The sequence below is a fragment of the Haliotis rufescens genome, unplaced genomic scaffold, assembly GCF_023055435.1.
Source record: "Haliotis rufescens isolate VD_foot unplaced genomic scaffold, xgHalRufe1.0.p SCAF_5, whole genome shotgun sequence".
Lineage (NCBI taxonomy): Eukaryota > Metazoa > Mollusca > Gastropoda > Lepetellida > Haliotidae > Haliotis > Haliotis rufescens.
In genome coordinates, this window is record NW_025964223.1 from 10468118 (window position 1) to 10485638 (window position 17521).

Below are 17521 nucleotides of genomic sequence, written 5' to 3' on the forward strand. Positions count from 1 at the left end.
TTACGGCAAGCATAATCGCCTTTTACGGCAAGCATGGGTTAGTGAAGACCTATTCTACCCCGGATCTTCACGCCCCGTAAGAAATTGAATCTGTAACATTAGTCCAAACAACCCTGCACTGTCAAGATAAACTGCTCTAACTGTACCCATGAACTCTATCTATTTATAGAATATTATCTGAAAATCTGATCAGCCATTAAGTCTGCACTGCCTTTGTGTTCTCCATTTTTATCGCCACAATATGTCGCCTTGACCTTGCATTGGGTCCTGTCCTGAAATGAGATTACTGTTGACACTCGTTAACGATATACTTTAACCTTATTTCCTTCAGTGCGACTGTACTATCGTCAATGTAGTCACAGTCAGCGCCCCGTTACGACGAATAACGACAGGGTACATGTATACTTTGCAATTGAAAGTCTGCGTGTGGCTTTGTCTTTAAGTGATATCTCGTCACACCAACATATATATTCTTTGTGGAAAAGAGTTTTTTCCTCGATACTTTGGTTTTCAATTTAAAAAAACACAAAGTCCTCCCTCCCTTTTCCCCGTTGAGGTAAATGTGCCCGAAAAACCTCTTTTATGCAGCCTTTTATTTATTTATTTTTTGTTTTGTTTGTTTTTTAAAGCTTTTTATTGTTCCCAGAGTTGGAGATTAATACAGTACTCCGTCATAAACATATTTCGGATAGCATAGCATGGCTCAAAACACTCATTAAAAAATTAAAGGGTTGGAAACAAACATTGTCCTATTTCAAACCCAAAACGGTTGAAACACACAATCAGACTCAAACATGGCGTGTAGAGAGCTATGAATCAAATACTGAGAATGAAGGTGACCATTTTTAGTTAAAGTTATTTTTGTCATCCTTTTTTATAGCAATAAATTTCTCGATTGAGTATATGTTTTTAAATAGTTTTAAAAGTATATCTAATTTCGGTTTGGTTCCTTTAATTCCACTTACATGAACATGCCTTTTTCCCAATAAAACTATATGATTGATTAAAGTATTTTAGTTACCTGAACTGATTACATCCAGAAACACAGTTATATCGAGGTCTCCTTCAATCAACATGGCGACGTCGACAATTTATGATTCATGGTTGTTTCTGCATTGATATACAGTAACAGCTCAAAAAGGCGAAATATGTCGGGTTATCAGCTGTTCGAGATAACAGGAGTGTTCATTTATGACCCCTATACCGTACATAATTTCTTTAGCATACTTGGTGGACATCATGGATAAAGATGTTAAATATTTACAGGTCTGGTTTTCGTGGGGTAATTTGGGGGATATTAAAACTTTATGCTCATGTTCAAACAGAGATCAGAATATCGTTGAAAACTATTACTGCACAACTTAATAAGATGGCAGACCATAAGAATATTGAATCACTGTTAAATATGGAATATCATGTGCATGAAACAATATATGGAAAATACCTAAGCTTGCTAAGGCTTCAGTAATTACTCTTGCAAACAGTAGTCTTCGTTTCAAAATGTGTGACTCTGGAAGAGAGAGTTATCACGTGCATGCTTCATAGCACGATATTGTCACATGGAAGACATGTGGCAAATGACATCAGCACTATGATATATCGATGTCTGTTCTAGCACTGCCATCGGCTCTTAAACACAAATCTGATCGGGTTCTTCGTCCCAATGAATATTCTGTACAAGACTTCGATGTCTTCGTGCCCAGGCTCTAGGGATATCTCGAAGTTCTGGATTATCTGAAAGAACACAGGAACTCAGAATATACATCAAGACCGGCCCTCAATTGTGTATCAGAAGCGAACGTACAGAGTGAGTGTGTATGGTTTACGTTTACGCGCTTTTAGCAATACTCACGCAATTTACCCACGATTGGAATCGAAACCGAGGCCGTCGGCGTGACGAGCGAACGCGTAAACCACAAGGCTACCCACCTTCCTCCACATTCAACTGGTGCCAGACATCATACGTAGAGCCAGCCAAATAAACAGAACACATGTGTTTGTTATTCCGATAAGTTTTTTAAATGTCTTTTGCTTTCCAGACCCGTGAAGATCCGGGGTAGAATAGGTCTTCAGCAACCCATGCTTGCCGTAAAAGGCGACTATGCTTGTCGTAAGAGGCGACTAACAGGATCGGGTGGTCAGGCTCGCTGACTTGGTTCAAGCATGTCATCGATCCCAATTGCGTGGATGGATGCTCATGATATCAATCACTGGATTGTCTGGTCGAGACTCGATTATTTACACACCGCCGTCATACAGCTGGAATATTGCTGAGTGCGGCGTTAAACAACAACCCAACCAACCAACGTTTGCTTTCTAAGAAGATAATGTTTGAATGTACGACTGAAGAAGCGATCCCCAAACCAGCAGATAGCGACACTGCACAACAAATTTCGGTGCTTTGCCTCCGGACTCAGCTGTACTGTTGAACATCCACCAGCATTACAATGGGTATGGTTGTCACCGCCCACACCACAACATGAATAGTTTCTCTGGCATCTTACCCGACATTGCCTGGAAGCACGTGGGTCAACAGTGATTATTCAGTAAATTGTATCTCTATTCTGTGAGGAAAAATACCTAAGACCAATCCGGTACCCTATCTTCGTTTTTAATCACACCCGTGATGATTCCGAGTAAGAAATCAATATAGGTCCCCGACAACCAACGCTTACGTTTGAGGCAATATGTACTCGGGTAGTCAGACTCGGAGGCTTGGCTGATTGCATGTCATTGTATCCCAGTTGCGTTGATCGATGCTAATGATATCAATCACTGGATTGTCTGGGCCAGACTTGAATATTTACAGACCGCCGTCATATAGCTGGAATATTGCTGGCGGGGTGTGTTGAACAACAAACAAGCACACTTGTTTTGAACGGTATTAATTGCTCTTCTATGTACCTTGGAAACAGCAAGGTATATTTCCTGCTCCGCGAATCTTTTTCCAAGGCACTGCCTTGGTCCAAATCCAAACGGGAGCAATGCAGCTGATGGGATGTCAACAGATCGCTTCCCATCCTTGTCCCTCAGCCAACGTTCTGGGCGGAATTCCTCCGGGTTGGGGAAGTACTTCTTGTTCTTCACAGTCCTCTGATTCATTAGCGCAACAGAAGTCTGGATATAGAATTGTTTAAAATGACGTTATCGATATGTCCCAATGACGCTAGATAAAAATAACCAATATAAACCAATGTATGTGAAATGATAATAATACCGTTAATGGAGATATTACACCTTCATATACCTTCCTTACACCTTCATAAACCTTCCTTACACCTTCATAAACCTTCACATACCTTTATTAATCTTCACATACCTTAATTATACGTTCATATACCTTAACTACACGTTCATATACCTTCATTACACCTTCATATAACTTCATTAACCTTCACATACCTTAAATACATCTTCATATCCCTTCGTGAACCTTCATACGCGTACATCACAGCTTCATATACCTTCATTAACCTTCATTAACCTTCATTAACCTTCACATACCTCCATCACACCTTCATATACCTTCATATACCTTTATCATACCTTCATCACACCTTCATATACCTTCATCACACCTTCTTATACCTTCATCACACCTTCATATACCTTCATCACACCTTCGTATACCTTTATCACACCTTCTTATATCTTTATCACACTATCATATACCTTCATCACACCTTCATATACCTTTATCACACCTTCTTATACCTTTATCACACCTTCTTATACCTTAATCACACCTTCATCACACCTGCATATACCTTTATCACACCTTCTTATACCTTCATCACACCTTCATATACCTTCATCACACCTTCATATACCTTCATCACACCTTCAAACACCCTGGGCTTTGAGAAGAGAAGGTGCGGATTCACTGAATTTGTTTTGCACATCTCTTGCAAATTTCCTCATAAATGGAAATGGTTGCCTAGGTTACAGAGATGCCCAACATAGGCAAGCACCATAGTACGTGAACTAAAACAGGGGAATTGCCGAGAAATGTGCAAATTTACACCTTCTCAGGTGAGCGAAACAGGGATACAATGAGGTACCTACCCCAGCAGGTATCCGGTATCCTTTGATAACTATTTCGGTGGGCATGAAACGCTGTGTTCCAGAGGATGTTGGAAACTGTATTCTGGAATAATAATACTGGTCACATAAGAGAAATACATAAATATATTTTTTCTTCTTTCGGGACCTAGGGGGAGCCACATACCCTTTCCCGACCTCCAGACATTCCATACGGCCAGCCCCCTACATGTTTGAAAGATTTACTACTTTAAGGGGAGCGGGACGGGCTACGATTTAAAGGAAACGCATTTGTTGTCACAAGGAATGGTTAACATTGGGGAAGGGTGATTTATTTCAATACATCATTTCAAACCATCTGTAATAAATGGGGGGCACGGTTGGCCCAGTCGTCTAAGGCGCCGCGATTCGCAATGCAGAGTTGCGTCCCTTGGGCACGCCAGAAACCTATGATTGTGGGTTCGAATCCAGGTTCGCCCCGATTATGTTTCTAGGTTTGTCAGCACCATACCCGTGCTCGTGGGTTTCATCGAAGTGGTAAACGCCTGAGACCTGCATCAGTTCGGGCTTTCCTCCCACATTAAGCTGACTGTTAAAAGCGGCGTTAAACCCAACTCACTCACTCACTCACTCACTGTAATAAATGACCGATCCCTTAGACCTCACCTGAACGACTCTCTAAGAGAAGCAAGAAGATAAGGCATATTCGCCAACGATTCTATGGTCATTGGTCCTGATGGCCCCATGACATCCATAACTTCTTCATACAACTTCTGCTGCTTGTCTGGGTTCCGAGCCAAGATGTAAAGCATCATCTGGAGATTCCTGGCAGTCTAGAATGGAATCAAAAACAAATGGCAACATAGAATGTATGTTCTAAAACGGGTGCTGGTGTGCATTACAGTTGTCTTTGTTTGTTGTTTAACGCCGCACACAGCAATATTCCAGCTATATGACGAAGGCCCAGTGACTGATATCATGAGCATCGATCTACGCTTTGGGATACGATGAAATGCATCACCAAGTCAGCGAGTCTGACCACCCGATCCCGTTAGTCGCCTCCAACGACAAGCATGGGTTGCTGAGGACCGATTCTAACCCGAATCTTCACGGGTAAAGTAGTTACATGCGTTTACACCCAGGTTCGATTCTCCACACGGGCCAAATTTGAGAAGCCCATTTTTTAAAATGATGGAATATTGTTAACAGCGTCGCGGACGTCAGGCACTCATTGTCCGACTTCGAAATGACAGTTCTACATTGTTACCGAAAGACAATGGGTACTAGAGAATGACGTCAATAGTCAACATACTGAATCCGTGCCTGCACCAAACAAATCCAGAGCAATGGCGCCCATCTGCCCCACTGTCATCTTGTCAGTGGTCATCAAGGACAACATGAAGTTGTTCTCTTCTAGGTCAAGTGTTCCCTCTGCTTGTCTTTTCTTTATGTCATCCATTGTAGCTTCATAATATTCCTGGGTTTGACTAAAGAAACAAGAAACAAGTTTGTCACACAACACAATGATAAGAATAAGGGATGAAAGATTGATCTGTGTCTTGATGCTAAGCATTTATGTACTGTACAATGGCAATACATCGATGACACTCTACAGTATCATCAGCTGACTTGTTGATCGATAGTCTCTACATGTGTATGTAACTAATCAGGAATCTCTGGGTTATAATTTGACTAGCCTAACGAGTCTATGCATAGTCGAATAAAAATATCGAGTAACAAAATCGACATCCGGTTTGTACACAACATGGCAACTTCCCTGCACAAGGTTGATTGCAGGATTTGCAAAACGGGTCGTCGACAGATATTTTTTAAATATTTTCATGTTTAATAAAATTGGTCAAATGATTTGATGCACTTCGCGAGGCCAATCCCCTTTTATTACAAAACACATCTTGATTATTGATCAGATTGCCTTGACTGAGCGATGCTATTTTGATTTAAGCAAATGCAGGTGATATGAGGAGTGGGGAGCGATTGGTCTATAGGGGGGACATAGAAGGGACATGACTCGTAATAACCACTGGTGGCGCTGCAATCGAGAAACAAAATTCCAGCATAGTTCGGCAATGGTGGAAACTGGACTTTCATAAGATGCTATATATGTAACGAACACAAACACTTACTTAAGCCTTTAATTTTACCAATGTGCAGAAATGGAGTATCCTTTCAGAACACTTTCATCTATGCACACAAAAAGTTAAGCACACCCCTATTTCTGAACCATGACAAATGGCTAAAATCATGGCATGGGATGACTGACAACAGGAGCTGGGCGATACCAATGTCATCGGATAGAACAAACATTTGACAACAAATAAAGAAGATATTGGTGAGTTGTGATTGAAATTTACTGACAAAAACATCATGGTAACACAGGTACTGTTTTTGACCTCAGACAATACCTTAAAAAAGTATGGAGCTGCAGGATTAAGTAAACGAGTTATATGTTTGATGTTTCATGTGAAAATGTTCCTTAAAGTCTCTACTTGACATGACACGTGAAACAGATGAGTAGCGGGTATAACCGCCCGGATGACGCATTCCACCCTACGTCTCAAGCCTCCGGTCAGACGTTATTGATGCAATGCTGCTTCCAATTGGCGTAAATCTTGTACAGGAGGATGCGCTGCCCCAGAATATCCCAAACATGTTCAAGGGGGTTCAAATCTGGGCTCATTGCTGACCAGGGTAGAGTCGTTATTGCATTGGCCCTCAAGTAATCCACGACTGCATGCAAACGTTGAGGCCTGGCATTGTCATCCATGTACTGAGGTCGAGTAGCAAGAGGGTGGTTGTCAAAATGAGGAACGACGACTGGCCCCAAAACGTCCCGGATGTACTGAGCCCCTTTTAAGTTTCCCCTTATGGTGACCAAATCCTACCTGCAATCATGAGAGATACACACCAAACCATTACCGAGCATCCGCCGAATGCAACAGTCGGTTTAATGTTCCTAGGGGTGAAGGCCGTGTTCCGGTGCCTCAAAACTCTCGTTCTTCCATCAGTGACGTGGAGAAGAAAGCGACTTTCGTCTGACCAAATGATCCGTCTCCACGTTCTCAGATTCCAGTTCTGTCGCGAAATACACCATGCTAAACGAGCAGCTTTGTGGTGATCTCTCTACAAGGGACGCTTTATGACTCGTCTAGCTCTCAGTCCTGCTGCTTTCAGCCGGTTCCTGGCGGTTCTGGTACTGAAACGACGATTTGGCAACCACAGCTGTTTCAGACGAGAACTTGGTAAAAATGGTTCTCGGCGTATGAGACAACGAAGGTCCCTGTCTTCGCGATGTGTCGTCACAGGTCTTCCGGATCTGGGACGGTCCTGTACATCACTTCGGAATGGGCTTGGCGAGTCTGGTGAAGCGCTACTTCCGGTATTTAATATCCGATGAGACGCAATACACATTAACCAGTTCTACTTTCGAAATGCGCGGCCGCCTGAGCTAACTTAGCTAGGCGGTGCCAAGTATACTACCACTATTAGCTGTCACAGCTGTTGACAATACTGCGACTACATTAACAAGCATACAAAAATCTGCCCAACTCAACTGTTTTTATTGCCTGCAGACGGGTTTACAATAGCTTGCACCGAGTATGATTTACGTACTAATGTTATCGCCATTGCAGGGAAATATTGTTTGTCAACGGAGGTACTGAAATACCGTACGATCTCGCGTAGTCTTGTGACCTGCCTACGACCTACTATTACGACAATAAGGCTTTCGCGGCATTACGAATCTGCCTAAAATAGAGTACATCGCGATTGCAGAAACCAAATCCCCCGAAAAAATCTCCCACATATTCCAGCAAGTTTTGGGTTGTTAGGAACATACTTACGTCACGAGGCGAGCGGTGGCTTCCTCGTATTGCCTTTTTATCCTCAAAGGAAAGTTATGCAGGATAAACGGGGGTATAGCTGAAGAAGCATTGAGCAACTCAAACAAAGTCTGTATGTCCTTCAGTGCCTGTACTTTGTCAGGGTACTGGTCCACATCAGTACTGAGGTATCCGAGTCGTTTATTGAAGGCAACGACAGTGATACCTGCAAAAAACAATGACAAACCAGTGGAGGAACACGATTGTTTGACAGTAGATTGTTTGACATTGGAGAATGTTCGACAATGGATAGTTTGACAGTGGATTGTTTAACAATAGAGGTTTTGACAGTGGCTTGTTTGACAATAGATTGACGATGGATTGTTCAATAGTGGATTGTTTGATAATGAATTATTTGACAGTAGATTGTTTGATAATGGATTGTTTGACAGTAGAGCATGTTTGACAATAAATTGTTTGACAGTGGATTGTTTGACAATAGAGGTTTTGACAATGGATTGTTTGACAATAGATTGACGATGGATTGTTCAATAGTGGATTGTCTGACAATGAACTGTTTGAGAGTAGATTGTTTGATAATGGATTGTTTGACAGTAGATTGTTTGATAATGGATTGTTTTACAGTAGATTGTTTTGACAATTAAAGTCAACAGTGAACAAGTGAGTGAAATTGTTTTTCAGTTACATCACGACGTGTCAGCTTCATGTGGGAGGACAATCTGGGTACAAATGGGATAATTCATTGTCATTTTGTGGGCACTGTTAACTGCTTGCCACAAATCGGAAATAGATTCAAATATTATTGTTGCCAGAGATTCTTACTTTCGCAAGCGTACTTGAAGAATAGGTCCAGTATGTTGTCTTGCTTGAATTCGCCGTTTTTTATTAGTGAGACCAATTCATCGGCGACCTCGTTCTGAGCCGACAGATAGTACTGCGCAGACTTCGTGCGCATCATCCGGGTATTAACGGGACTTCTTAGCTTCTGCCATTCAATACCATCCCTGTGAATAGTTTAACCTCATTAGAGAACAGTGATAAAGTAGACGAATGAGCTACTTGGATTTAACGCCGCTTTGAACAGTATGATAGTCATGTGACCTATGCTTTTCACAAGAGGCGACTATGGGTATCGGAATGAGTAGATGCATGTCATCATATCCAACCTGCGTAGATTGATGCTCATGCTGTCAATCACTGGATTGTCTGTTCCAGACTCGATTGTTTACAGATGGCCGTCATATAGCTGAAATACTGTTGATTGCGGTGTTAAAAACGAACAAACAAAATTCACGTGGAAGGAAGCAACGGTTACCATGGTCGTAGATGTTCACTGCTTTGGTGGAATCGACGTACATGGAATCATCGTCTTAAAGCTTAAACAATGTTCGACCCGTGAAGATCCGGGGTAGAATAGATCTTCAGCAACCCATGCTTGCCGTAAAAGGCGACTATGCTTGTCGTAAAAGGCGACTAACGGGATCGGGTGGTCAGGCTCGCTGACTTGGTTGATGCATGTCATCGATCCCAATTGCGTGGATCGATGCTCATGATATTAATCACTGGATTGTCTGGTTATAACTATATTATTTACAGACCGCCGTCATGTAGCTGGAATATTGCTTAGTGCGGCGTTAAACAACAAACCAACCAACCAATTAAACAATGTTCAAAGCGGCGGAAAACACAACGTAAACGATACGGGGGAAGGAATGGCAGTCATGACGAACAAACAAGCAAACAAACATACACCGTATGGGTAAGATGGAACTGATATCCCCTTAAAGCGAACAGTAACAATACTGCACTTCTCGGAGACCCAACACAATGCTGATGGTTAATAAATGTTTTGAAAATAATTGTTTACACACAGCGTATTGCGATAATAATTTGAGGACGAAGGTTCTCACACCATTATAAATAAACGTATGCAAAATCAGCGTCTTATGACGTATAGTGATGAGATCCGTATAAAGGAATTCTGTCCATTACAAATGATACAACGTATTTTGGTAATTCGTGATTACAATTCTACTTCAATCCGGGGTAGAATAGGTCTTCAGCAACCGATGCTTGCCCTAAAAGGCGACTATGCTTGTCGTAAGAGGCGACTAACGGGATCGGGTGGTCAGGCACGCTGACTTGGTTGATGCATGCCATCGATCCAATTGCGTGGATCGATGCTCATGATGTCAATCACTGGATTGTCGCTATATAAGTGCAATAATCTTAGACGCGACGTTCAACCCCATTTCTCCTCACCTCACCTCACCTCACCTCACCTCACCTCACCTCACCTCACCTCACCTATGACTTACAGGTGGGCTAAGCCTTTTTGGAAACCTGTTTTCTCGCAGAATATCTTATGAAGCGGCGGAACGTAGCGATCCGGATATTTGCCCTCGTTTTTCATGACAACCTCAATGTCAGCCACGTCCTCCACCAACACCATCCAACCTCCAAGCTGGACTCGAACCAAGGACCCGTACTTGTCAAGCAGCTCGTTACACAAGTTGTGAGTTGTTTCGATTGTGTGGTTGGCTGTGGAATTAAGGGAATATGAAAGTTGTAACAGGTATGCAAACATTGTGCGTGTATATGTGCGCGTACGAATGTATGTGTGTGTGTGTGTGTGGGGGGGGTTTACTTTAATACTAGCGCTTAAACCTTCGTACCGTCAGACGTAAGGTACACGGGGGGGGGGGGGGGGGGGGGGGGGCAATTCGCTGTGCAGCGTTGCGTGTCCTTTGATCAAGGGTTCGAATCCCTGTTCGCCCTGATTATGTTTCTCAGTTTGTCAGATTCCCAGAGTTCGTGTGTTTTTATATTATGGGAACAATCACCTCCGATATACCATTCCAGTTTCCAGCTGAATTTAAAAATAGGCGGACCCTTTATATAATACTGCATCATTTGTAAATAATTTCTGGGTTAGCAGCATCGAGAATTGTCAATCATCAATGAATCCATTTATGAAATACATAGTTATGTACTTTTAACAATAATATCGCAAAACAAAAAGATTTCGCTACTCTGTGCAAGTCATGCAGTGTCAGTCATGAAACACAATAGTCCAATGCGCCAGACCCCTGACTTTTATGTTTGACTACCAAATAGAGGGACAAATTTCCATTGTGGTTTTCAGATAGCCTGATGCCCATACCACATGAAATCACGTGATGGACATCCCACATGACATCCCATAACTGTCATTTCGGCCGCCATTTTCAAGATGGCCGCCATTTTTTCCAATTTGCTCCAAATTTCAGAAATAAGCATGAAAAACAGAGTTTACAATTCCTAGACAAACTTTTGTGAAATGAAATGTGTCAGGCACTGAATTCCACACATTGTGATATACAATTTGTAGGATTTTGTGTAATAAATATTTCTCTGTTATCAAATTATATTGAAAAATGTATTGTTTTTTATATTTTTCATTATTCAAAGACATTAAGAAAGTTTAACTTCAATGTTATGACTTCACATAGTATTCAACGTTGATTGAAGTAAGTGAGTGAGTGAGTTGGGTTTAACGCCGCTTTTAACAGTATTCAAGTTATATCACGGCGTGTCAGCTTAATGTGGGAGGAAGCCCGAAGTGATGCAGGTCTCAGACGTTTACCACTTCGGTGAAACCCACGAGCACAGGTATGGTGCTGACAAACCTAGAAACATAATTGGGGCGAACCGGGATTCGAACCCACAATCATAGGTTTCTGGCGTGCCCAAGGGACGCAACTATGCACAGCGAATCGCGGCGCCTTAGACGACTGGGCCACCCGTGCCCCCTGATTGAAGTAAGAGCAATGGAACTTACTGAACGGTTTGAAATGTAGCATGGATCCAATTATCGGCAAACTGTATATACCCTTGGGTCCGGGTATTTCTTGGAACGGTTTTGCATCTCTTATATCAGCATCGCTCCAGGCTGCAGCCCTTAATGTGCGTTGTGGGACTGCGGGATTCACAATCTGTCGTCTGAGGAGCCCCATCACAGGCTGGTTGAGAAGCTTCATCATGTTTCAGTGAGTGTGACTACCTGTAAATAGTGAGTGAGTGAGTTAAAGCTTTACGTCACATCGGCAATATTTCAGCCATATCGTGACGAGAAATTTCAGTTATTAATACATATGTTTAAACTAAATTAAAACCTGTCATCGATGGACAGTAAAACTACTAGAATATCACAGATTAATATTTAAAACTAGCATACAACTATAAAAGATATCACTATATATAACGGTACAATATAAAAAAGGGCTATAGATCGCCAGCAGCTGAAGGTAGATCACCATGCTAGGGTCCATGGGGACTTAAAGTACTTTTGCTACCTGCATGGACCTGCATGGATTTACATCATCCCTTCCGCTGTTTGCGATTAATGACAAATCTAGCCAGAATAAATGAACATATATACTACGGCTAAAAACGAGCAGAAATAAACATACTTTGAAAGACGTGGTCTTACATACCCCCTCAGCTACCTGTAAATAGACGGCCTAACATGCTCACAACACTCCGACAACAGCTTGAAGAATCTGAGGGGCACTGTATACTGACTCAGACAGACAAATGAACATTCGAACGGAAACACAGTGTTGAACGGTAAATCATTATTAAATCTACTCAGCATGCAAATATATATACAGTATATTTCCATTGTATTATGGGCCGTTGACCTTAAGTACCGAATAAATTTGTTTGTCTGTCTGTATACTGACACAGAGCCGACCCGTCCTTGTGTTAGCCCCTTGGGATAAAATTGTAAGCCTAGCCCATGCCTACCAAGCGGAGGGGTGACTGAAATATGAGCCTGATAGAGATCTCTACTTCGGCCATGTGGCTGTGTAGGCGTGTGCCATATGTCATCATATGGCACTTCTAATGTAAATTTAGTTGAGTTAAGAAATGATCAAAACATTCTACAGGACATTTTCCTAAGGCAGTGAACCATATTTTAACGTCATTTGATATGATCGAACCCCGACCTTCCGCTCTATTTGATCTACACTATCAGGAGGGGCGGTCGGGTAGCCTAGTGGTTACAGCGTTCGCTCGTCACGCCGAAGATCTGGGTTCGATTCCCAACATGGGTACAATGTGTGAAGCCCATCTCTGTTGTCCCCGCAGTGATATTGCTGGAATATTGCTAAAACCGCGAAAAAGATACTCACTCACTCACTCACTCACTCACTGAAGAGTCTTAAAAGGAGTTAATAGAAGCAGCCGGGCACAGGTAAACCAGCACAACAGGAACCGACTCTCACCCTTATCAGATGCTAAACAACTGAGTGGCGAGGATGTCATAAACTAGCCATTTATTAGTGAGTGAGTGAGTTGGGTTTAACGCCGCTTTTAACAGTATTCCAGTTATATCACGGCGTGTCAGCTTAATGTGGGAGGAAAGCCCGAAGTGATGCAGGTCTCATTCGTTTACCACTTCGATAAAACCGACGAGCACGGGTATGGTGCTGACACACCTAGAAACATAATCGGGGCGAACCGGGATTCGAACCCACAATCATAGGTTTCTGGCGTGCCTAAGGGACGCAACTCTGCACAGCGAATCGCGGCGCCTTAGACGAATGGGCCGCCCGTGCCCCCTAGCCATTTATTAAGGAGACAAACATTATGTGTTTACGAATTTGTGGGTTCATTGAGTATTTGATGCCCGGGGATTTCATTCGGACTCAGGTTTCACGTGAGAAAAGTTAATTGCGTATGGTACAACCCACTCACTCACAGAAAACTTCATCTTCAAATACCCTTCCCTGTTACAAGATAGTGAGGGAGTGAGTGAGTATGGTTTTACGCCGCTTTTAGCAATATTCCAGCAATATCACGGCGGGGGACACAACAAATGGGCTTCACACATTGTATCCATGTCGGGAATCGAACCCGGGTCTTCGGCGTGACGAGCGAACGCTTTAACCACTAGGCTACCCGACCGCCCCGTTAGAAGATAGCCCCTTGACGACAGGAGACAAACGGTCTGAAATAGGATGACATTTTCGCGGGATGTTTCATGTACGTCGGAGGGTTATCATTTTGAATTTAATGAGGTTTTTTCACCTTCATGTTTTGTTCACTGTCCTTTCAAAAAGCATTTGATTTTTTTCTATCTGAATTATTCAACATATTAATTACTAACATATGAAAAAAATAGTACAAAACAGACACTGTGAACACGTGGATCTCATCGTAACATACAGAAGATAATAGTCGCGATTCCAATTATGGGGGCTGCTAAGGAAAGCAACCCTTTGTTCTTCTGTTCAATTAAGGCAGCTTGCAAGATAACTGTGCCACATGAACCATCGCATGTACATCAAGACTGCTTATGTTGTGGGCTGGCATTACCGCTATAAATATGTTCGATCGTCATCGCTGTGTTTTTGCTGTTTCTGGCTGTGATCAGCAGCACCCATCAGAGAGATAGGGGCAATGGTCTTAACACCGATCTGTCAAAACACCCTGTTAAACTGGGTTTTGGAAAGTAGACCGATCAATTTAGAATAATTTCGACCCCGACCTTCAATGAAGAAACATCACAGGGGCTCACTGCTGACCTAGTTTCTAAACTGTGTAATAAACACACTTACCTCTCTTCTTGGTGGTGCAGGCACTTGTCAGGGGTATAGTCTGGGACACCTAAATTAAGTGGACCCTTGGAAAATACCAGATAAGTAGGGATTGATTCATCAAACGCGGTGTTGTGAGACTGACCCTGTTGCTACTAGACCCAAGGCTCGTCAAAGCTGGAGCCGGTGAAAGGTTGCGCAATACTGAGCCGCTGCTCGTATGTCGTGCACATAGCGCTGAGTCACTGCTATGACCCTAATGTTAGTGTGCTATCACTACTATCACTAAATCTACATAAATATAAACAACAGTGTAACTGTGACGTATTGAATTTGTCATTTTTTACCAAATACTTATTTATATGTTCAAGACCATCTCCTTCAATACCAAATGGTGAAGAAACGACTCATCGAAGGTCCGGACGCTGGTGTCTCCTCAAATTGCCGACATAACGAAGTGCATGTCATGATAACCTGCTGATAACCTGAGTTTAACATCGCGAAGTATATCAAACTACAGTAAACTACGGTTATAACGAACTCAAAGGGACTACTATTTTTAGTTCGTTATAACCGTAGTTCGTTATAAGCATATATACAGCATAACTACAGCAAAAAGTCGGGACTAAAAAGTTAGTTCGTTATATCCGTCAGTTCGTTATAAGCGTGTTCGTTATAACCGTAGTTTACTGTAGTGTATAACAACAAAGCTGATAACATTGAGTAAGTATTTAAGTTTCATTTTTACATCAAGTATAAAGTACAGGAATGCAAGAGAAACAAGACTAGTATCACACTTTCTGGAAGATAGTGTTGGACAAACACATATCCCATCTACAACACACAGTACCTACCTTGTGAGGTTAATGTTATCTTTCATCTGATTAGCTTGTTGATAAAGACGATGCATGGTGCACAGCACTATACACTCACTGGTGATCCGGCTGGGTCTAGTAATATATAGTGACACCACCACCCCATAATATATACCTAGTTTTTTCACTTGTGACGATAACTCAATTAAAAGAACAATAACAATTTGAAATGTTGTTCCAAATGTTGTAATATTTGTTACTGAAAGGGTGACGAAAGTATGAAAAATAATGAAATGTGTTCAAGTGTTTTGTTTGTGTAGGAATTTGTCCACAATAACATGGTCTATTCGACTTTATGTCAGGGTTGAAGGCAGTAGCTGAGACAGCCACTGATGCATAAGGTCATCCCAGGCAATCCCGTCATCCCAGTCGGTTACTAGACTTAAGTCATCCTGACCCAATCCAATTACAAGTCTACCAGGAAATAATTTGACAGGGATATTGTCCCTCCTGACGCAATCACTGAAGTAATTTCCACTGAAAACTTTAATAAAAGGTGGATGTCATGCACTAGTTGCCGTTCCACTCTCGTGACTGTCAGGTGGTTGGCATATTCTAGCACCGCCCGGCACCGTCCGGTGTCTTTACGTTCATTAGCGTTGTGTTAGATACACACTTGAACTGATATTTATGAAGGAGTAGTGAGTTGTAAAAAAGAAGCGACAAAACTCAGAATAATGAACCCAGAATGGTGAACCCAGAGTGATGAACCCTCGATGGTGAACCCAGAGTGATGAACCCTGAATGATGAAACCAGAGTGATGAACCCTGAATGATGAACCCAGAGTGATGAACCCAGAATGATGAACCAAAAATGATGAACCCAGAATGATGAACCCAGAGTGATGAACCCAAAATGATGAACCCAGAATGATGAACCCAGATTGATGAACCCAGAGTGATGAACCCTGAATGATGAACCCAGAACGATGAACCCAAAATGATCAACCCAGAATGATGAACCCAGAATGATGAACCCAGAGTGATGAACCCTGAATGATGAACCCAGAATGATGAACCCAGATTGATGAACCCAGAGTGATGAACCCTGAATGATGAACCCAGAACGATGAACCCAAAATGATCAACCCAGAATGATGAACCCAGAATGATGAACCCAGAGTGATGAACCCTGAATGATGAACCCAGAGTGATGAACCCAGAATGATGAACCCAGAATGATGAACCCTGAATGATGAACCCAGAGTGATGAACCCAGAATGATGCACCTTGAATGATGAACCCAGAGTAATGAACCCAGAGTGATGAACCTAGAATGATGAACCCAGAATGATGAACCCAGAATGATGCACCTTGAATGATGAACCCAGAGTAATGAACCCAGAGTGATGAACCCAGAATGATGAACCCAGAGTGATGAACCCAGAGTGATGAACCCAGAATGATGAACCCAGAATGATGAACCCTCAATGATAAACCTAGAATGATGAACCCAGAATGATGAACCCTGAATGATGAACCCAGAGTGATGAACCCACAATAATGAACCCAGAGTGATGAACCAAGAATGATGAACCCAGAATGATGAACCCAGAATAATGAACCCAGAGTGATGAACCCTGAATGATCAACCCAGAATGATGAACCCTGAATGATAAACCCAGAGTAATGAACCCAGAATGATGAACCTAGAATGATGAACCCAGAGTGATGAACCCAGAATAATCAACCTAGAATGATGAACCCAGAGTGATCAACCCAGAGTGATGAACCCAGTGTGATCAACCCAGAATGATAAACCTAGAATGATGAACCCAGAATCATGAACCCAGGGTGATGAACCCAGAATGATGAACCCTGAATGATGAACCCAGAGTGATGAACCCTGAATGATGAACCCAGAATGATGACCACAGAATGATGGAACCAGAATGATGAACCTAGAGTGATGAACCCAGAATAATGAACCTAGAATGATGAACCCAGAGTGATGAACCTAGAATGATGAACCTAGAGTGATGAACCCAGAATGATGAACCCTGAATGATGAACCCAGAATGATGAACCCAGAGTGATGAACCCAGAGTGATGAACCCAGAATGATGAACCCTGAATGATGAACCCAGAGTGATGAACCCAGAATGATGAACCTAGAATGATGAACCCGGAGTGATCAACCCAGTGTGATGAACCCAGAATG

The 17521-nt window shown here is 42.3% G+C and overlaps 1 protein-coding gene across 1 annotated transcript; it reads right to left on the minus strand.

The window, feature by feature from the left end:
* Window positions 1-595: 595 nt before the first annotated feature.
* LOC124150639 (cytochrome P450 27C1-like) lies at window positions 596-14700 on the minus strand. Its single transcript, XM_046522598.2, has 10 exons — window positions 14507-14700; window positions 11722-11943; window positions 10220-10442; window positions 8724-8905; window positions 7902-8106; window positions 5354-5528; window positions 4708-4874; window positions 4066-4147; window positions 2905-3117; window positions 596-1734 (listed from the first exon to the last, which is right to left on the minus strand). The coding sequence occupies exons 2-10, from the start codon at window positions 11921-11923 to the stop codon at window positions 1612-1614; spliced, it is 1572 nt and encodes a 523-aa protein (XP_046378554.2). The 5' UTR covers window positions 11924-11943; window positions 14507-14700; the 3' UTR covers window positions 596-1611.
* Window positions 14701-17521: the final 2821 nt, after the last annotated feature.

What these genes read in the sequence shown, in the direction of transcription:
- LOC124150639 (XM_046522598.2), bottom strand. Translation starts at nt 11,923, where the DNA reads ATGATGAAGCTTCTCAACCAGCCTGTGATGGGGCTCCTCAGACGACAG. An exon ending in GCTACATTTCAAACCGTTCA is followed by an intron (nt 10,443 to 11,721) that starts GTAAGTTCCATT and finishes TTAATTCCACAG; the next exon opens with CCAACCACACAATCGAAACA. An exon ending in CAAAAAGGCTTAGCCCACCT is followed by an intron (nt 8,906 to 10,219) that starts GTAAGTCATAGG and finishes AACTATTCACAG; the next exon opens with GGATGGTATTGAATGGCAGA.